The sequence below is a fragment of the Drosophila rhopaloa genome, unplaced genomic scaffold, assembly GCF_018152115.1.
Source record: "Drosophila rhopaloa isolate 14029-0021.01 unplaced genomic scaffold, ASM1815211v1 contig_163, whole genome shotgun sequence".
NCBI classification, from domain to species: Eukaryota; Metazoa; Arthropoda; class Insecta; order Diptera; family Drosophilidae; genus Drosophila; species Drosophila rhopaloa.
Genome location: NW_025335043.1, coordinates 12,209,089 through 12,230,636, shown reverse-complemented (window position 1 = coordinate 12,230,636; position 21,548 = coordinate 12,209,089). Strand labels below are relative to the sequence as shown.

Genomic DNA, 21,548 nt, shown 5'->3' with positions numbered 1-21,548 from the left:
TTCCCTCGGTTTTTCGGGACTCCATAGTTTTACCATGATTTTTTGATTAATATTCTTTTGACAGGCATTAGATCACTTTTACCCCTTTTAAAGTTGGTTTTTTTTAACTATACTAACTAACCGATAAGATAAAGTTCCACCAAAGTAAAATTCCATTCGTTGCTTCCTATGTTCCGTCTTATCGAGAGGGCATTGCAGCATTCCATTCAGATGACCATGACATTTTCAGGGAGTTTCTGGAAGCCAACAAGTTAGCAAATCGCTTTCAGATGTTTGCCTTGAGAATTAGTTACAGTTTATTCACATAAATATATATTTTGTTTAATCGTATAAATTATGCAATTGTGGTTTTACGATAAGAAGCGAATTTCTTCAGTGTTTCAGTGTGGTTCTAAATAAATAGGGGAATTGCTTGTATAATTTGTTGTTCTGTTTGTCGTGTTCGTTCTTTTGTGGGGGTTGTGTGATATTTAATATTAAAAATACATAATTCAGCTTGATCTTCAAAGGTTTTTTGTTATGTTTGGGGTAGCATACACATTTGATTTATGTGGGCTTGTCTTTTGTTTTGATTATATCGCCATTAGGTTTATAACATAGGAAAGCAGTAATTAACTAGAAGTTAGGGCTTATTAGTTGCATACACATATTGCCATTATAATATATTAATCTATTAACGGTTTCCGCATGCGAAACACTCGAAAATGTATGTGTTCTTTCCGATTCTGTCTGCTATCGCTCTATAATCGATCTGCATCGATCATGCATCCTACTAACTGTTAAGGCCCTTTCGCTCAGATACAAGTGGGTGTGTAAGTTTCGTAGACTATGGGGATGATTTCATATATATATAAATCGATTTATTTTTACAATCTGTTATGCATGCTTCGAGGGGAACGACTCTTTAAAAAATAATCATCATAATTTATTTTTGCACATGGATAAATACAAATTACAAATATAAATGTGTATATATATAAAAAATTGTTTACCAAAAAATATATACGTAGACGCAAAATAGATAATATACAGAGAACTTTACTATAATAAAAGGTGACATAAGCATAATCAGATTTTGGACTCCTATTACAAATAGTACAACGTGGTACTGCCATTTCCACTAGATGTGTATATCAAGCACTGACATCTGTGATTACAGTGGGTGTATAATTGTTTTCTTTTGTTTACAGGCTACCTATATCTGCTCGTCTAACTGCAAACAGTATCAGCAAATAATTTCAATTGAATTTCCTTTTTTTTCCTATTTTTTTTCGTTTGTTTCGTTTTTGTTTTTAATAAATAATACCTCACGATTCGTTGGCTCAACGTAGTAAACTTAACTTACAGAACAACTGTGCAAAGTTGGGCAAAAATAAAGAGGGGAGCGGATGCCCTCCTAGCAGTGAGGCGCTGTAGATGTGGATGGGGTTAATGGTATGTGGATACCGCGTCTTCGTCTTCAGCTTCAACTTCGATTACGTTTATTGCTCGCTCGGGGCCCTGCTCACACAATTTGATCTGGGTGCCCCATAGAATCTCGCGTTGTTTAAACTAGGGGTATCTCTACTAATTTTTATATAATTTTCAATTATATACGCTGCATTGGCGTCGATGCAGGCGATTATATCCTGCTCTCTGGCTTAAGTTATACTCAATGTAAGCATGCACTTTCAACTTTTGAAGCGAGTTTTTAATTAAATTATATCGAAACGCATCGAATCGAATCGAAAATTGCATCAAATGTTCCTTTTCATTAGCTTAGTTGTAGTGCTTCACAAATAGATTTCTTTGATATTGAATTGCTTCGCAAACGCTCCCCGAACTCTGGGAGGATCTCCTTTATCTCTCACGCTTTCTCTTGTAGGGTTTGTCTTAGTTCTTAACTAATTTTAACTTGCAGCTGCTCCGTCCCGATTCGCTTGGGATCGGTCTCATTCTTATCCCCGTTCTGATTCTGATTCAGCTCTATCTATATAATGTGTACGTTTAAATATATAGGGTTTTATAAGCTTTTACGTTTTCCTGTTTTTAGTAACCATAATTTGTCGCACTCTCCACTCGCATTCCTATATAGATCTCATCCTATAAATAAATACTCCAACTCCACACACATTTAGCTATATCAAGATTTAGGTTTTAGAAAACAATCAGGTTTGGTTTCCTCATCCAATTCACAGCAGCGATATATCTGATGGGTTTATAAATTACAATTAGTGGACTATTAGGTGAATTAAATAATTTGAAAGTACCTTTATTCTCGTGACTATCAGCAGTGACTAGCGTGGTGGTTGCCGCGGTGCTCGTCAGCAAGCTGTTATTATTGTTCAGGTGTAGATCTTGTGACTCGATGCTCAGGTCAATCAGTTGGGTGGCGACCGGAGCAACTGCGTCCTGCAGCAGATTTATGTCACTGAAATGAACCGTCATGATATAAATAATATAAAACGAAGCAAATTCCGTATACTCACTTCTTGTTGTTGACATTCTCGATGTGACCATTGCCGTTGGCCACTGCTGGGACAGTATTGGTGCCCTCGAAGTCCACCAGCAACTTGCCGTTGGTCACCTGCTGCAGGTTCTTGGCATTCTCATCGATGATCATTGTGGAGAAACTGTTAATAAGCGAGTTCTCCTTGTCTAGCACCGATTGCTCGTACATCGCCTGGCTGTTGGGCGGCTCCTGGACTGTTTCCGTGGCCGTGGGCGCTGGCGTGGAATCTGCAGTGCTGGGCGAGCCTTCAGCCGAGTTGTTGCTGCTGCCACCAATGCTGCTGTTGCTGCTGCCATTGTTTTCCGGAGCTGCTGCGGCAGGAGCTGCCTTGTCGTTAGCGTCCTGGAATAAGGAGTATTTTTATTATTTGAATCAAAGATAAATTCAATAGTTTATACACTAACAAAAGGATTAAAGGAACAAATAATTTTGAATTTCCATTTAAGCCACAATTGCTTATTTTTACTTATGACAAACTTGTTTTTATGTGAACAATATGAACGGAAATAATAAGATTATATTATATCAAAATTTGATTGTAAATAAAAGTAGATCCTTACCTTTGAGGGTGTGGTGGCAGCACCCCCCTTGCGGGTGCGCAACATGATGGCTTCCACCCGCTTGCGGCGCTCCTCGCGCTCCTTCTCCTCCCTCTTGAGCCGCTCGGCCACCTCGACGCGCTGCTTCTCTGCCTCCTCCTTGGCCTTCTTCTCGGCCTCCTCGCGCTCCACTCGCTGTTTTTCCTCATCCTCGCGCTTGCGTTTCTCCTCCTCCTCTCGCTGCTGGGCTTCCTGCAGACAAAAGAAAATAATTAGATTTCTTTGTTCCTAGTTGGGCGTAAACGTCTTACCTCGATAGCCTTGCGCAGGCGCTCCTCCTCGCCGCGGCGCTGTTCCTCGGCCAGGCGAGTGGACTCCTCCTCGAACAGGCGCTGGCGCTCGGCCTCCTCCTCTTGGGCCTTTATCTCTGCCAGGCGTTCAGCCTCCAGTCGTTGGCGCTCTAATTCCGCCTGTCGTTCGGCCTCCTCGCGGGCCAGGCGTCGTCTCTCGGCCAAAGCGGCCTTGGCCTCCTCCTCGGTCGTGATCTTCTTGGCCATCATCGATGCGGTCATCAGATCTGCTCCCTCTGGTGGAGTCAGCTCGCGCACCTCGGAGTTCTCCTTGCTGCGCGACGGTTTCTTTGGCGCTGCCTGCTCCTGGGCCTTGGGTGTCTCCTTTTCAGTGCCCTCATCCGACTTTTCCTCTACATTCACCGAGGTTATCAAGGCCTCGGGCACGGGTTCCACTAATAAAGTTTGCTCCTCCTCCTGGCGCGCCACTTCCTCCGTTTTCTCCGAGTTCAGAGCCTCCTTTTCAGCCTTGCTTACTGAAGGAACTACAACGGGAGCCTCGGTAGGAACTGCAGCCTCAGGAACTGGCACCTCTGCGGGCGTCTTCTCAACCTCCTTGGCCACGCCATTCTGCTCGGGAGCCGTGGCGGACACAGGTGCGGGTGCTGCCTGAGCAGGAGCCGCTTTTGGGGTGATGGTGGAATTGCTGCTGGTGACAATCATGGACCTAGTCATCGCAGAGTTATCCTTGGTTTTCGGCTCCTTGGTGAGCCGGCTGATGCGTTCCGAACTGGCCGTGCGACTTGGCAGAGCCTTGGAAGCTGATGCCGCCTTGGGCACCGGAGGTTCCTGTAGATTTATAACAAATTTAATAAATTTAATTGCAAGTCTTTGGACTATGGAATCTTACCCGTTTTGAGGGCGTCTTCTTTTCGGCACTACTCAGCCGCGATGAGCTAGAGGTTACGATCAGGGAGGTGGACATCAGGTTTGCAGTTCGTTTGGGTGTCGTTTGTGCGGATGGCGAGGCGGCTGTCGTCTTCACGGGCGGCTTTTGGCTCTTGAGTTTATTGATCTCTGCGAGGTAAAAGGTTTTTATTATTTTATTCTCTAAAACTTATTTTAAGTAGAATTACCATCAAGGGACATGCCCGTTCCGGCGATGCTGGCGGGCCTCGGTTTCCGGGGCGCTGTTGCTGGTCGCCTGGGCACCAGCCCGGATGTGGACATGTTTGTCGATGTGGACATGGCGCTGCCGGGCCTTGAGCTATTGAAGTGTCCGCCGGGCGTGGCATTTCCCGATCGCGAGCCTAGAGAATCGAGCTTGGATTAGAACCATTACGTGATGAGGGGTTTCACGGGAGTAAGGGGGTGTCAATATGGATGAGCTTATGTGGAGCACCAAATAAAGCGTACGTGAGTAGTGACCGTCACCAGAGTTTACCATTATTTCAGAGGGAAAAAATCAGGGAAAACACAAAACACCAAGTATAGGACACAAGTTAACCAAAGAACCAACAGACAAGATAGATTCAAGTTCATACACATAGCGAGCGAACATAATGAGGAGGAGACACAAAATAAAACCAAGGGCCAAAGAACATATATACCTAAAACCAGGGTGATATAAAACCAGGCCCAAACGAGCCCAATAATACTTATGCATATATGTGTTTTTAATGTTATATGATGGCTAAAATGTAAAATAAATATAAATCATAATGAGAATAACATTAATAATAACAATAAATGAATGTTTCGCATCACCATGTAATAAAAACCGATTTAAAATAGTGTAAATATGGATACATACGAACGAAACGACCGACAGACGGCGACAAGCAGCCAACAATATGGACCAGGGAATCCCCAATAAGAATCTATTATGATAATGTGATGATAAGGTCTCCAAATGATTTAGGAATTTCGACAACTACAAAGCGATTCGGTGGAAATATCTGAGTACGGTTTGAAAAGAATTTTAGCTTCTAAAGCTGCATAGCTTTTAAAGTTATTTAAAAATGAATTTTCAAAAAAATTTCATAAAAAATTGTTCTTAAAAGGAAGTTTTTTCTTAAATAAGTTTAATTATACAAAACCAGAATAGCTTTTTAAGTTTGTTGGTAAGTTTAAAATGAAGTTCCAGTTTAAACTGTGTAGTTTTTAAGATTACGAATTGAATAGTGATAGGAATATTACACACAAACGGACTTGCGGATGGAGATTTACTGATGTTAACCGACTTGAATATAAAGTGGATCACAAATTGCTGCTCAAATGAACTAAAGACAACCTCAATCGGTCGTTCTTCGTATGCTTTCTATGGATCGAACTACGGGGAACCAAAGCCTATGCGGGTGTACGGGTGTGATTTATTGTTGTGTAGTTTTTGGAGTGTGGTGAAAGTTCAAGTTAGCCAATTGTGGTGCGCGAATTGTTTTTCTTGTGGTTTGTAGTGGTGGCTATCGGTAAGTACTCGAGAAAATGGGTAGATGGCTACAATGCTATCCGGATTTAGATTTTAGATTTAGTGTGGTGTGGTGGTGCTAGTGTGTTGTTGGATTGGTGGTTTTTTTTTTTGGTAGTTCGAGATGTTTGATTTCAGTTTTTGTTTTTTAATCGCACACACCTGCATTCACTAACAAACTAGCAGAGTTCATGAGCAACAATGAGTTGGGATCGAGATCGAGAAAACGGTGGGGGTTAGTAGAGATCGCATATTGCTGCTGCTGTCCACGCCCAGTCGCCCGGTTCGCGCGGAAGGATGCAGAGTTGAAGGATGAGGCTGAGGCAAATGATGATTGGAGGTATTTCTTAGTTGCCGCAGTTTGCAGGCCGAGTGTGGACTGGCGCAGGTGGTGCAGGTGGTTGGGTGGTGGTTGCTGTGGTGCTGTGCTGCCATAAACCGACCAACTGCTAATCTGTGTCATGCTCTTACTGGTGGTGTCCCGCTGACCGCCGGCTCCGCTGGCCAGCGGTCGGAAGCTGGTCGAGATGCCGCCACCCAGCGAGTACTTTCCGCGTTCCCGCTGGCCACCTCCTCCTCCGGCCAAGTGGGTCATGCTGCGGGACATGATCCCGGCGGCACTGGAGCTACCGCTTCCGGCGCTTCCCGCCCGACGGGCTCGAGCCGCCGTACCGCGTCGACCCCCGCCGCCCAGCGAGGCGGTCTCGTCCAGCATCTCCAGCTCCCGCTCGCGCCGTTCCCGCTCCAGGATGGCCCGCATGTGCTCCCCGTTCCGGCGAATCGGCTGCGCCAGCTGGTCCAAGCGGTTCATCGAGTAGGCCCGTCCTGCGATTCAGTTTTAAATTTGAAATTGGTTTCGTGAATCTTTACGAGCCTGGCTCTGGCTGCGGATCCTTAAGGAGCTACGCTTATCTACTCACGGTTGCGCTCAAAATAATAGTAGGCGGTTTTGAAAAATGCTAAATACTTATACCTATTGAAAGGTTTGTTTTGCAAAACTGTAATATTTTTATAGAATTGATATTAAATCCGAAACAGAAGAAAATATAATGCAGTTTAGTTTGCATTAATTATTAAAGAAACTTTTGATTTGACTCTTGGGGGAAAGTAAGCTAATAGCAATAAGGATCCTTGAATATATTTTTCAAATTTCAAAACCACTTAAGACTACTATTTCAAACGCAACTGCAGTCACAGGAAGACGTCACAAAAGTATGTAGACAAGCTGGGCTACAAAATGGTGTGTACAAGTGGGTGTGCTTAAGAAAGTGTGTATTTTACAGTGTGTTTCGTGTGCGTGTAAGAAAGTTTTGGTGTTTCAGGTGCCCTTTCTTTTTCTCACTTTCTCTCTGCCCAAGCAGCCAAGAACCCGGGAATCGACGGAATTAAGTCAAGGGGCTAAGGGCAACTGTTGGTCCGGAATGGGCTAAACCAAAAGAAAACACAACTAATTGGATGGAGGGATGTCGAATGAAGAGCTGATGATGCGTAGCTGGACGATAAAGCTGATCGCTGGATGAGCATGATTCTGATTTCTATTTGGAGTGTATGGTGGTTGGGATGCAATGGGGGATCGGCTGGTGGGTCTTACCTGGGGTTCTGGCCGGCGTGGTGCTCAGGGAGCTGCGCGAGCCATAATGCCCGTCTCGGGGGCTGGGTATTGTCGGCATGAGGTCCGTTTTCCTGCGGTAAACGCTTCGGAACACCATGGGTGATGTGTCAACGCTATCTTCTGCAATATTCGTTTTTGGGTGGTTGGTTTTTGTTTTGTACATGATTTGGGATTTTGAAATTGGATTTTTAGATGCAACTGCCGAAATGATTCACTTGCGATTTCGGCCTTAAAATTATAAAAACTTAAGGACTAGGAACAAGAGAAACCAAAAGCGAAAATAGCTAAAATTTTGAAAGTGTTTACACTGGAATCCCCTACTATTTCTATCTAGTTCAAATACTCTGTAAACCTTATTACTATATGTCTACAAATAGTATATCAAGTGAAACTGTAGAAAAATATATTTAATTCGAACTATTTCTTATTCTGTTTACAAATTGTTCTTGAATTTGTGTATAAAATTATTTTATTATAAAAGTTTTCTAGTTTTTAGATGGACTTTAAAATGCCAAAATGATTGTATAGAGTTATAAGTTGATTTTCTGCCTAAGAAACATTTGTATCCTTTTTATATAGACAATTACGAATCTGGAATCCAGTGTAAGCACTCCCAGTACAAAAAAACCATGCTGTTTGGGATCTACGTTGAAATCTTTATAGACGGCCGATGCTGCTTTCGAGGGGTTAGGTTCAACAAAGAGCGCTTGGAATCTGTACAATCTGGGGGGCGTAAAAACATCATGCAAAACTCAGGGGCAAAAGACATGCCATTGATTTGGGTTAGGGGGTAGAGACAACGAGTTAAGAGCTTACGGCGGGGGTTACGATTACAATTACGGGGGGTTAGGGTTGCTTTTGGGGTTACGGCAAAACAATAATCGAGGTCAGAACGAGAGTGGTTAAGAACGAGGAGGAGCTGAGAAGAGTAGAAGAACCCTCACCCTTACGATACGAGTTATGGTTGTTAAAGTTGTTGTGGCCTGCAGTTGAGGTGCTTGTTGCTGTGGTTGTTGTGAGATTTGTAGGTCTGTGCGCGTTGGCTGTTTGTTTGGAAGTGGGCGGCGGATTGGGATTGGCCGGCCCATCGATATTTATCTCGCTGCCGGCGATGGAGAGCGAGAACCGCTTGGGCGGCTCGTCATTGGAATAGCCCCAATTGAACACCTCGTACATGGAGGAAGACTTGCGTCGGTGATCTGTGTGAAGTCGGTAGTTTTTCGATTTGTTTTCAGAGAGAGAGAAGTGAACGTTACAGAGGTGTGATTGCTGTTTGCTTTTGGGTGCAAATCATATTGGAAAACAAAATTTAAAAAAGGAAATAAAAGTGATCGTGCCGTGAGAGAAGTCTGTGGGTGCCAGGGGTATGTATCTATATAATAATAGTAGTTCACATGTACACCATCTGGGTACAGTGGGAGATAACATAGTAGGTGGTTATAGAAATCTCTAAATTGCGGGGCACATGTAAACAATAACTGGGACTTGTCAATTACAAGAGTTACGAGTGTCTAAGGTAACGATAACGATAACTGCAAAGTAAAATTTAATCTCATTAAGTGTGTCTGGTGTCTCAGCGAGTGTGGAGTGTTCAATAGTGTGTGTATATCTGTTTTGGGGGTGACTGAACTGCCGCTTGGGGCATCGGGACTCACCATCTTGTCTGTCCGTCGAGGAGGAGGCACGCTTCTTAGCACCACTGTCGGCAAGTTCACGCTCTGAACTTCGACGTGAGAGCGAGGCGCCCGCTACGTTCGATATAGATGTGGATCTGGAGGGGAAAAATTAAATATTAGTTATAGGAATCAATTTCATAAATTTTATTTCCTTAATACATAACTACAATCTAAATATTGTCAATAATACTAAATCATTGTAGGTAAACAATTGGGTAAAACAATTTCCAAAGATAAATCGAAAAGAATTATTTCTAATCATAAATATTGTTAATTAATAGTTATATATTACTTTCACATCGACTTAGTCGATATAATTATGATCAATTGCAAAATATAAAATTTAAAAGCAATTACATTATTTTAGTAAACAATTTAGTCATTCAAATACTGATAAAACAAATTCAATAACAAAGTATAAGTTATAATTTAGCATGTCAATCGAAATACAGCGATAATTAGTCATGTGCAACACAAAGCACAGATAAAATCGCTCAAAATACTAGTTCAGATAGTCATGAATAGCTAAAAGCAAATATGTGTGTTTTGTGGGAGCTTTTGGCTTTGTGCTGACATAAGTTTTATTCGGGTCTCACCTCCGCTGACCCCAAAAGGCACTGGGCGATACCAGACCATAATCCGCGGGCACATCCAGCAGGCGGGGAGTCGAGGAGCCAAAAGCGAAGCCGATGGAGTTTCTGTCCCGCCTTTTGACTTCTATCCGGGATTCGCGTTCCTGTACGAATTAGATATTCATTATAATTAGAGTTTATTAAGATTTGATCGGCAACCCACCTGATTCTTTTTGAGGATATACTCGCGACGCTCCTTTTCGGCCTCGAAGATGGTTTTTTTGCGCTCCGCCACCTGGTGGCGCTTCTCTGTGTCCCGGACGCGGATCTCCTCGATCCTTCGCCGGCGCTCCTCCTCCTTCTGTTCGCGATATCGCTGGGCGGCCTCTGCCTGGGCGCGCAGCTCCTCGATCTTCCGGTGCCGCTCCTCATTTTGTCGATCGCGGGCATATTTCAGCTTCTCCTCGCGGTCTTTGGACGCTAAAAGCGTATCGAATTAATAGAGATTCGCACATATAAGGGCATAAATTGAATTTGGATAAACAAGTTACGGTTCGCAGGCAAATAAAAGTGGAAACATTTTTCGCAGTTGCTACCTGTGGCCGAAAAATCAATAAATATCTACTTAATATACCCCATTTTTCGACTTTTGCCGGCGAGTTATTTACAAGAGGAGGGCTGACGTCATCGTTGAACGCTGTACGCTCGCATTTTGTGGGTCAATTGACAAACTAGCTACAATAACAAATGGCACAAATACACGGACAATAAGCGCCGCCGCCCCCGCATAAAATTTGCCTATGAGCAAAATGGGTGAAAAAAGAAAGCAAGTAGCAAATGCAAGCGCACATTTTGTTCTATTGAAATGACATTGAGGCGGAAATTTGCAAAAATAAACAATAATAAAAATATTGTTAACATGCGGTTCTCTGCGAAAGTCTGCATAATCAAACTGGGAACCGGTTCTTATCGCCTTATCGGTTAAGATATTTTTGGAATTCCAAGACGTAAGTGAGACTACAAAGGAACAACTGCAAGTCAATCTTGTCGTTTGTTACAGGTGTGAAAATATCAAGCGAATGGAAATTATCAGCGGCCAAGGTCGCAGGCAAATTTTTGTGGATTTTAACCCCCTGTTGGTTTAATTTGGAAAGCCAAGAATTTTGCAATTGATTTTTCGTTTGCGAAAATCAATTATCGTGCTTGGTTGGGCGTTTTCCTTCCTTTTTGGGAAAATCAAAAATAATTAAATGTTCGTTTTCTTTATACCAAATCAGTTTTGGCTACTTAATTCATATATGTTAAATAAACAAGCTAAACAACAAGAAGATAAAAAACTAAAATATGCTAATATATACACGCCTTTAATTTTAAATTAATTCATCAACCTGTTAAATGTTAAAAGATTTTGTATACCACTTATTAAAAAATCTGATTAAAAAATATTGCTCTGCATACAATTTAATTTAATTTTCATTTTATATTGTTTGGATAACCATAATATTTTTATTTTTCTAATCAACCAACACGTTTTTAACCAAAAATGGACAAGGTAGTTCCACTATGGATATGAAGCATGTCAGTTTTTCTGAGGAACATAGATAAGAAGATTTTCCTACGAGCAAATTAATGATTCTTTGTGATTTCTAGACTTGTAACAGACCAGTGACAGGAGTATTCCGGGGGTTAAAATCGCGATAAGGTGGCCTATGGGCCTTATTTGTTAGTGAGATCATGCGGCTGGTATTTAGAGCATTCGTATTGGGGGCGGACGGGACAGGGCGTGGCTTTCGATCTGTTAAAGACCAGGGAATGGAATGCCAACTACCTTGAGAGTCGTCTTCTTTAGCGCCGATTTGCCCGCCCACCTGGGCGAACCAATGCAAGGTTGCGCCGGCGCTGCAGTTTGAAATCTTTTCAGGTGCGAGTGCGTGGGCTGGAGTTTGATATTCAAGTCATTTCATATAGAGTGCTTATATATACCAGATATTGTCCGATTTTATGTAACCCCCGAGATATAATAGATAATCCCAATAGATAGGCTTACCTTTTCGCTCGGCGCTGCCCTCGCGACTTTCGGGTCGCTTGGATGTGTTTTCCACTGCAAAGAAGTACGAAAAATGGGGGCAGGTGAGTGCGGTTCGGGATTTTCCGGAGTTTTACACGGACTTGACTTGTGGGGAAAATCAATTTGGCAAAGGAAAACGGCAAAAGGCGAAGAAGCGAAGGAGGGGGAACACAAAAACACACACAAACACAGCAGCAGCTGCGATGACGAAGCGAGAGGCATAGAGAAATAGGGGAAAATGTATGTTTCCTTCTCTCTTTTTTCGTCAGACTGGAACTTATTTATAAACTCAAAACTCCGGATCGGGGGAGCCCGAAACATCCACCCATTTGAGGGGGCAGACTTTTCTTTTTCTCTCGCTTTTTTTTCTTTCTTTTTTCACTCCGTTTGCTTTTTTTGGCCGTGGTGTGAGTGCCGTTTTGCTGCGCAGTCGACCAGCACTTCTTGGCCATGTAAAATGCCCCGAAAACGCGTATATCCTGGCTGATTTTCGATCGCCGACAAAGCGCCGGGCTTTATCCTTTGATTTCGCACTCGCAGGGGGCTGTATTCAATGCGTACCTTCTGGATTATTCGAAATATTTTCGTGTTGACCCCCAAGACTCGCCATATTCACTTTACTTAGCGCTGCAAACAGTGCGACCAAGTCGGGTGTGTAACAATATACCACGCTATGCAGCTCATGGAAAAATACTTTATGTACCGTTTGATTTTTGAAAATACTAAAAATGTACCATTCATTTAAAAGGCTTTAAATTTGTTTTAATGTGTATGAAAGAAATTATACTATTTATTAAATTTATTTGTTTTTAAAAATTAACTAATAAATTGAACGGTGCTACTCGGGGTACTAAATAATTAATTTCGTTTTTTTTTAATGGGCGGTACATTTTTAGAACTCAACCAGAGTTGTCAATAGTCTGTTACCTTTAAATTAAAAAATGAGTTATAGTTTAATGCTTTTGCCATTTCAAAATAACATTAAATTCTTAAGATTTATTTTTCTTCATTAAACACCTCAGCCAAAATTCTTTCCAGAAATTTATTCAGTAACGACGATATACTAAGGACCCTATACAAGTTTTAAATACAAGTTAATGCTTCTCAGCAGCTATGCAGAGTTTGGCCAGAAGGGCGGTGAGCTGCAGCAAGGAATTGATTCCATCGACGATCTTCATGTGGGTGATGCCAATTTCCCGGATAAAGTCCAGCTTCAGATGCTCGTCGATGTTGACGCGCTTGCAGACGCGGAATATGTTCCCAATGATGTCCTCCGGCGAGTATCCTAGCTTCCACAATTTGGCCAGAATCTTGTAGGCCTTGTGGATATCGTTGGCCGCACAGTGGTGGATCATCTCCTCCAGAAGCTTGGGATGTGGCTCATCACAGACCTTGAACACGTTCTCCGCATTGATATCGCCGAATCCCTGGGCGGTGGACTGCAGATTGTTCAGACCCTGTCGCATGTCTCCTTGGGCAGTAAAGACAATAGCCTCAAGTCCATCCTCCGTATAGTTGAGCTTCTCCCACTTGGCCACCTCGATGAGCTTGGCCAGGACCTGGGCATCGGATAGTTTGGTGAATCTCAACATGGCGCAGCGGGATTGGATGGGTTCGATGATCTTCTCACTGGTGTTGCAGGCCAGGGCGAATCGTGTGGTGTTGCTGTAGATCTCCATCGTGCGGCGGAGGGCCTGTTGGGCACCCTCCGTCATGCTGTCCGCCTCATCTAGGATCACGATCTTATGCCTGCCGCGTGGTAATGTCACCTTTTGCTGGGCAAACATCTTGATCTTGTTGCGCACCACATCGATTCCTCGCTCATTAGAGGCATTTAGCTCGAGAACAGCCTCTTTATAGCTCTCTCCCAGGAGAATCCTCGCCAGGCACTGGATGGTGGTGGTCTTGCCCACGCCAGGAGGACCCTATATACCAGAATGATTACTCCATATTTAATTAAAATACTTAATAACTCACCGCAATGATGATATTAGGTGCATTGCCCTGGGTGGCAAAAACAGATAATCGAGCCACCGTATCCTCGTTGCCCACAATCTCCTTGAACTTCACTGGACGATACTTCTCGATCCAGGGCAAGTGACTACGCTTATCGTCTACCGCAATCTCGGTTTCTTCCGGCATTTTTAATCAGATTTGCAAATTTGCAGAGACAAACAAATTTAAGCAATGGCGTGGGGCTATAGTGTGACCGTACCATGGGCGCCAAAATACGAGTGCTTGGTATTTTTAATAGTATAATTTCAAACTTTTCATCGATTTTCGTTATTAAGTATTTGTAACGTTTATTGGACAATTTTTAAATCAGGTTTTTGATTCATTAGATATTTTTCAAAAGTTGTACTTCCAATGGAGAATATGATTTACAGATTAATTTAGAATTTAGAAACAATTTGATTTTTTTTGATAAGCTTTATTGGGTATTGAAGAAATTACAATACATTGAGATGCCTCGGGTGCGAAAAATTTGAACTTGCATTTAAATATAGTTCGAATTATACCAAATACATACTGATTTTGAAACACTTTCAAAATATCAAACGTTTTTGTAAAGTATATGGTTTATAGACAATTTGGTTTAATTTTTTATATTTAATGTTAACATTTAAATATTTGTTGATGTCATTTTGCCGAATATGCATATATATTTTCATTCAGGCTCATCCATAATTTGTTTTTCAATTTGACTATGTTCGGATTTTGTAGTAATCCGAGATGAATATTTTATGGTGCTGTGAAATCCGTGTCCAGTTTTATTTTCTAATTATCATGCTACAGTATAAGAGCCAGTATAGGGGCTTAATTGAAATAATACTACTCGTATTATTGAAGTTAATATTTATTTATATTCGGCTAAGAATAAAATACTATATAATTTGTAATATATTATGTAATGCGTATATAATTTATGTATTATATTTTTATATTTATATTGCAATATGTAATTAGTATAATAATTTCTTAAGGAATCATTTTGAACCTTCGGTAAGGAATAACAAACTATTTTTAAACACGATAAATGTGACAAAATCGTTAACAAGAATATGATCCAATAAGTATTTAGTCCTCCTTCGAGAGACTGCCCAAGTCGCTGAGAAAGATTTCGGGCGACAGGACGTGTGAAGATCCGACAAGGACCTCCCAGTTGCGCACCGCATTGGTTACCTCATAGGCACATCGCATCTCGGACATACTGACGCCGCCCACGATGAAGACAATGAGCCTGGGTACGTTCTTCACCTGCGCCTGTCCCTTGTCCTTGTGCCAGTGACCATATCGGGCACTGGTCGGGGCATGATAATTGGTATTCTGGGCCCTGCCCTCGAGGAATGGGAAGTGACGGGAATCCAGCTTATCCTCTATGCAATCCTCCATGATATCTTTGATCACCGGGGTCCAGCGAGACATCTGATAGGTGCTTTCGGTGGTGCGCTCCTTGCGCGGCACCGAGTACACCTTCTTGCGTGAATCTGCAATGACATTGATGCCCAAACAACTAAGATTACGAACCATATCCTGATCCTTGGGCGACAGCTGGGCATGTGTGAAGAGCTTTGTTAGGTTCTCCTCTGAAATTCCGTTCTTGATCATCACATAGAGCGCAATAATGCGGACTTTATCGTAGTTCGAGACATTGGCATCCAGCAAAATAGGCACAATATTGCGCATATGGTCCTTGATCTTCTCGCCCTCGGCATCAGTGCCCATGGCCAGATCCTGCTCCACGCGGCACAGCTTGTCCACATAGTTCTGATAGGACTTCATGCAGTCCTCGGCCAAATGCAAGTGGGTGGAGTACTTGGACAGCTCCTTTTGATACTGCGGCATCTTCTTGATCATCTGCGACAGATCGCGCATCGATGACTTGTCGGCCGAACCCATGCGCTTCGAGTCGGTGAACTTCTTCAGGTTCTGAGTCACCTGGGTGGAGACGACAGCAATGTGCTCGTGACGCAGCTCCACCCACAAGTCGTCGTTTTCGTCGAGTAACACCTCCTTATCCGGCTGGTTGGGTCCGGGTGTATAACGATAGACGTCATTAACGATGGGTAGCAAATCGTAGGCCATGGCCTGAAGTGTGAGCTCGTGAAGAAGTGGCGACACACAGTCGAAGCCACGATCCAGGATCAGCAGCTGGGAGCGGGCCTTCTCCGGACCCTCGCCCATGGTGGCATCGTCGGCCTTGTAGGCATCCAGCTTCTGCTGCACCGATGCAGCCAGGTCAATATTCCTGTCCCAATCACTGCGGTAACGCACATTGGGGTATTCCCCCAGAGTGGCACACAAAGTGGCTATTTGCTCGGCAATCCGCTCGATGTGCTTGCTCCTAATGGAGGCAAATGCCGGGGAATACAGGCACTGGAAGGTGTCCGGCGAGTCCAGCGAAAATACCTGACACTCGTAGGGCAAAAACGCGATATTAATCTCCTTCAAGGTCTTGATCTTCCCGGCAGCACAGGATTTGCACAAATCGTTGAACAGCTCCTCGGGACAGACCTCCGTGAAGAAAACATGGGCATAGCGATACATGGGCCTGGCGGGATTCTCGAAATCACGAATCAACCCACGCACTGACTCATCGGACGGGGTGATCAAATAAATCGCGTCCATTGTGGGCAGTGGCTCCCGCTTCTTGTTGATGTCCTCCACCAGAGTGATTCCCTCGGCGCTGATCTCGTGCATTTTGGTGCACGCCGAGACCATGCGCATACCCAGCTTGTCCACCACCAGAACCCTCCATTCCATACCACCCGCCCCCGCCGCCGCCGACGTAACGCCCTGTTTCTTGGGGGCTGGAGGCTTATACTTCACCACCTCGTTCATCAGCTTCTGGCCCACCAGCACTTTCAAGGCCATTTTCACTGCGTTTTATTGGTCACGGGCGCAAAGGCAACTCGATAATGAACACACAAAGAGTTAATATATGTTTTCTGGACTTGTCTTTTTGTTTTTTCGTGTCTTTTCTTGGCCTAAAGAATTTTATCTATTCCTTGGCCAATTTTCTGTATTTTTTTTCGTTTGATGACTATACCACAGTGTGACCAGATGGTGCAGAGTCAATGATAACATTTACCAATAACTTAGTATTTTTACGCTGCTGTTAAGTTAACAGAAGCCTTTCAAACTTTAATAAATTATAAGATTTTGTGTATCATCCTTCTATTTTAGCTTGATTGCATTGACACTTTTTTAATAAAATAAATGAGGAAAAAACATTTTATTAACTTAAAAACCAAAGAAATTCAGTTACACGAAGTCTTCTTTAAAAGCTTGTTCTTCTAGCAAAAAATCCACATAAATCACATACAAATATTTATTTTAAAAAAATTCTTTACTTTAATATAGCGGCGACAATCGACAACTTTACTTATGTTAAATAATTAGAAGTCATATTTGAAAATATTTATTTATTTGTATAAAATGATGGGAGCTTAACTGCAACGACTTTAAAAACACAATGCCGAAAGTTTTAAAAAATTTGAATTAAATATATGTAGTGTTTGGGATCACGACAATTAATCTATTTACTCACATATTTATTGGATGTAATTCAAAATTATGCAAAAGTAATTTAAATGTTTGGTGCAATCTAAACTTATGCAAATGTATGTTAAATAAATATTTGACTTTTAGAAACGAAAGATAATTTTTTTTAAGTTGACTCCCAGGTTCGCGTCCGCGCTGATGCGTCTTTGTGGTATATTTTCAGTAACCCATCATCGGTCACACTGCATAAGTCGCTGAGGAAAATAAAAGAATTTTTAGCTGGCCAACTGGTCGAAATTAACGCGGAAATGCAGATGCAAACGTACAAACTGGTGGTCGTCGGAGGAGGCGGCGTGGGAAAGTCGGCGATAACGATACAGTTCATCCAGGTGAGGCCCCTGGAGCAGCCCATGCCCTGGTGACGTCGCCTTCAACAGGGGCGGATCAACTACGGGAGCGGGGTGGAGGCGGGGCAGCCCTTGTTTTGGCCAGAGCAACAAACAAGCAACAAGCGACCGACTTGTGCGTCTGTGTTTGGACATGCGTGTGCATAGTTTCGGGCAGAGATCATCATTATCATCGTCGTAGGCCACACCCCCGTGTGTATCTCCATTTGAGGAGATCCAGTGGTCAAGAAACCTGGGGAGTTGTAGCTAGCCCCCAGTTTTCTGGGTGTGCCGATCGATTCCGAGAGTGTGTGCCATGGTCACGACCACAATGCCCGCCCGATTCCATTTATTTTTAGTCATTTGCGTCATCTGCACATCTTTCGTGTATATGCTGTAGCCTTTCCCGAAGATATATAGAGCATAGTGGATGATAAAAGTGACGTGTGTAAACAAATCAAAGGCGGAGTGATAAACGCGCCTCTCTTGAGCTACTTGTACATATCAACCAAATTCCGTATATAGTTTCTAATACTCTGTGTCCCCAACATTTCTTACATAAAAATAAAAATACTTTATCTTACAGAGCTACTTCGTCACGGATTATGATCCCACCATTGAAGACTCATACACGAAGATGTGCGTCATCGACGATGTGCCAGCCAAATTGGACAGTGAGTTTCCTTATATTACCCGTCCCCAGATCGACCTTAATGTTTATTAAATCCTAGTTTTGGACACGGCTGGCCAGGAGGAGTTCAGTGCCATGCGAGAGCAGTACATGCGCTCCGGCGAAGGCTTCCTGCTCGTCTTTGCGCTCAACGATCATTCCAGCTTCGATGAGATCCCCAAGTTCCAGCGCCAGATCCTGCGAGTCAAGGATCGCGACGAGTTCCCCATGCTGATGGTGGGCAACAAGTGCGACCTGAAGCAGCAGCAGCAGGTGTCCTTGGAGGAGGCGCAGAACACGAGCCGCACCCTGATGATGCCCTACATCGAGTGCAGTGCCAAACTGCGCATCAACGTCGATCAGGCCTTCCACGAGCTGGTGAGGATCGTGCGCAAATTCCAGATTGCCGAGCGTCCGTTCATCGAGCAGTCCTACAAGAAGAAGGGCAAGAGGAAGTGCTGCCTGATGTAAAACGGGTCACGTCACAGACAATCTCCTGAATGCCGCAGCGGATGCAGGAGTCAACATTTAACGAGTATAACACCAAATTTTTTGAAAAACACGCGTCGACTGAGCTTTGAATTCCGTTGAGAAGACGATAAACCAGTAACCCGAAACCAGTAACCGCGCAAACGTGTAAACGAGCCCAAACGAAGTGCATTTCTTACCTGCCCAGGTGCATGCCGCATTCAACGAACGAATCGAATAAGCTTCGCCACTTTCAAATAGCTACGAAGAAACTTACAACTGAAAACTCAAAACTAAAAACATTAAACTAAAAACGCCACATGCAAACAGAACACGAAACATAGTTAGATATATACAACAGATTCACACGGATAACATATATATATATATTTCTACATATATTTTTGTAATATTATTTGTTGATAAACGACAACAATTAAGGACGAATGTTTTCTATGATTATTACCAATCATGGCTCGCAGGCCATTTGTTTTTATAATGCAATAACTAAACCCAGAACGTTTGTTTCGATTAAGCCAAAACGTAATAATGTGTTATTGTAATTTGTATTGTTATTTACTACTAATATATACGTATACATATATAAACTGCTTACAATCCGATTTTGTTGTAACAAATAGAGTGCCTCGTTCTCGCGCGTAGAAAGCTAAAACATCAATCTCTGTATTTCACCCACTACATTTTTGTACTATATCGGCAGATGCCAGGCGCACAACTCACTTAACGATATTTTTGTACATGTCCCCAGCCGAATTCTATGGTTTATTGTTCGCCAAATGTATTGCAACAGTTGCTTAAACCGCAATCTCGTTTAACTCTTATACACTGCTTAATTTAACGAAATTATTTAATGGTATATAAATAAATATATAATTATATTTAATATTAAACATATGCGCAATTCTAATAAACACATGGAGAATCACAAACGCTTCCACATAGACGAATGTTTTAATGACGGTGACGATTGTTGGAATTGAAGAAGCAGACGAAAAGGACTAATTATACAAGGAATCCCTAGAAGTGTTGTTTTAATTAACTGCCAGATGGTTCTTCTTGGAGCTGATGGGGTATAAAAACATGCAGAACAGACATTGAGCATCATACAACTCACAATGAATCCCAAGTGCGAAGTCCTCATTGCCGCCGTGCTTTTCCTGCTGCTGGCTTGTGTTCAGGGTCAAGTAAGTTGAGCTATATAAGTTATATAAAACAAATTTTTAATATCTGTATCATATCTCTCCATCGACAGCTGACTTTCTCGCCTGACTGGGGAAAGCGATCGGTTGGAGGAGCAGGTCCTGGATCCTTTTTCGAATCCCAGCAAGGCAACTGCAAGACCTCCAACGAGATGCTCCTCGAGATCTTTCGGTTCGTCCAATCGCAGGCCCAGCTCTTCCTCGACTGCAAGCACCGGGAGTAGAAGTAGGCTATATCCTATCCAGATCCCGATTCGGATCTCGGACGATGTCTAGCACGCACACACATACACTATCTATATATACCCATATATATATATACACCACGTTATCAAGGTAGTCGTAGTCGGCATTTAGATTTAATGGAACTTTTCTTTCCCAACAATAAATAAGCGCATCCAAAATGTATTCCGATGTATTCATATCCAAGGGGAATTTTGGATAGATCCCTGACCTCAGTGGGTGCTTCACCCATCCTTAACCTTTTCAAGTTCATCCCTCAAAAAAACAGCGGTGGTGGCTGTCAATTAAATTTAATGTGATTTTGAAAATTGCCACAATTAAATCATTTGATTGCACCCACTCCATTGGCGCTTAAGTTGCGGTGTGTCAGTGGCCCATGGGTTCAGTTCGTCGGCGAAGTTCATAGGATCAGAATGTGCGCGATCTCTGGCTCCCCAACAGTTCATACATTTCTAATAATTATTTTGGGCCTCTCCATTTTCTCGTCCGTCAAGTGTAAGTTGTGTGAATTCTTTGCCTAATCTCCCCCAGTCAATTCGGTTTAAAAATACAGCCAGATCGTGCCAATAGATCTGTTTGGGTTATGTGATCGTGTCATTCCATTTAATGTGTCAACATAAACAATTCCCCACATAGCACATCATCTGTCGGCCTTTATGGTCGCCATCTAACACCCAGCAAATGATTCGAACAGACCTCCCCAAATGATTTTAATCGGATTTCAAGCGCCACTGGCCCAGTTATTTTAATTCCCCCAGAATTAACGATGCATTTCGGTGTAAATTCGTTGGAGAACTGCAATTAGGGGATTGAATAATGCACAGAATTAAGTTTTTAAAAATGTGCATTTCCCGGTGGTTATTAAATTCTACGACTACAACAAAGTGAGGTCTTTATAATATGAGTAATGGGTCATAATATATGCTACATTTGTTTTTTCCTGATGATTTAAAATTTTTGCATTTGCCGATAAGGTTCTTTAGTCATCATTCCAAATATTTTGATATGGAACCGATTTGGTGTTTCATTATTTTTGTATAAACAATTAATCTTTAAATAATATGTATTTGAATGTAAAGGTAAAATTTGGTTAGACTTACGAAAAAAAACAATTGGATCTTTGATTATTAAATATAGCAGAAATTTATTTTTGGCATAATTTATAATAGGGGTTAAAAGGTCTTAAAAATTGGCAACTTAGTTAGAAATATACATTGTTTTAAAGGGTTATATTTCGACCCCCCATATGCCTTCGATCCGCTCCTGAGCTCGGGCATTTCAGACGACTCTTTGGATAATTGTGCTCCACTAAAATACAATTGAATTATAATCATTATGGGC

General features: G+C 42.4%; 5 protein-coding genes across 21 annotated transcripts; 2 read left to right on the top strand and 3 right to left on the bottom strand.

Moving 5' to 3' along the window:
* Positions 1 to 272: 272 nt before the first annotated feature.
* Positions 273 to 12,369, bottom strand: LOC108044316 (MAP7 domain-containing protein 1). Of its 17 annotated transcripts, none has more exons than XM_044457591.1 (16): positions 12,277 to 12,369; positions 11,695 to 11,748; positions 11,476 to 11,583; positions 9,871 to 10,118; positions 9,672 to 9,811; positions 9,055 to 9,170; positions 8,344 to 8,598; positions 7,379 to 7,519; positions 5,950 to 6,612; positions 4,457 to 4,630; positions 4,231 to 4,397; positions 3,342 to 4,169; positions 3,052 to 3,282; positions 2,469 to 2,833; positions 2,250 to 2,410; positions 273 to 2,188 (listed from the first exon to the last, which is right to left on the bottom strand). In XM_044457591.1, the coding sequence occupies exons 1-16, from the start codon at positions 12,323 to 12,325 to the stop codon at positions 2,172 to 2,174; spliced, it is 3,717 nt and encodes a 1,238-aa protein (XP_044313526.1). In that variant the 5' UTR covers positions 12,326 to 12,369; the 3' UTR covers positions 273 to 2,171. The 17 variants fall into 17 exon arrangements, with proteins under 17 accessions (XP_044313526.1, XP_044313531.1, XP_044313527.1 ...); XM_044457596.1 differs by having other exon boundaries at positions 6,259 to 6,612; positions 12,277 to 12,340; XM_044457592.1 differs by lacking the exon at positions 11,476 to 11,583 and having other exon boundaries at positions 9,871 to 10,127; positions 12,277 to 12,353.
* A 374-nt stretch (positions 12,370 to 12,743) lies between these two features.
* LOC108044324 (replication factor C subunit 2) lies at positions 12,744 to 13,954 on the bottom strand. The gene is made up of 2 exons (XM_017123312.2): positions 13,693 to 13,954; positions 12,744 to 13,640 (listed from the first exon to the last, which is right to left on the bottom strand). Exons 1-2 carry the CDS (start codon positions 13,855 to 13,857, stop codon positions 12,810 to 12,812), a joined length of 996 nt encoding a protein of 331 aa, XP_016978801.1. The 5' UTR covers positions 13,858 to 13,954; the 3' UTR covers positions 12,744 to 12,809.
* A 663-nt stretch (positions 13,955 to 14,617) lies between these two features.
* Positions 14,618 to 16,780, bottom strand: LOC108044323 (protein ROP). Its single transcript, XM_017123311.2, has one exon. The coding sequence runs from the start codon at positions 16,588 to 16,590 to the stop codon at positions 14,794 to 14,796; it is 1,797 nt and encodes a 598-aa protein (XP_016978800.1). The 5' UTR covers positions 16,591 to 16,780; the 3' UTR covers positions 14,618 to 14,793.
* Positions 16,781 to 17,437: 657 nt separating this feature from the next.
* LOC108044328 (ras-like protein 2) lies at positions 17,438 to 19,706 on the top strand. Its single transcript, XM_017123315.1, has 3 exons — positions 17,438 to 17,609; positions 18,193 to 18,280; positions 18,338 to 19,706. The coding sequence occupies exons 1-3, from the start codon at positions 17,529 to 17,531 to the stop codon at positions 18,745 to 18,747; spliced, it is 579 nt and encodes a 192-aa protein (XP_016978804.1). The 5' UTR covers positions 17,438 to 17,528; the 3' UTR covers positions 18,748 to 19,706.
* A 114-nt stretch (positions 19,707 to 19,820) lies between these two features.
* Positions 19,821 to 20,372, top strand: LOC108044329 (adipokinetic hormone). The gene is made up of 2 exons (XM_017123316.1): positions 19,821 to 19,949; positions 20,018 to 20,372. Exons 1-2 carry the CDS (start codon positions 19,881 to 19,883, stop codon positions 20,186 to 20,188), a joined length of 240 nt encoding a protein of 79 aa, XP_016978805.1. The 5' UTR covers positions 19,821 to 19,880; the 3' UTR covers positions 20,189 to 20,372.
* Positions 20,373 to 21,548: the final 1,176 nt, after the last annotated feature.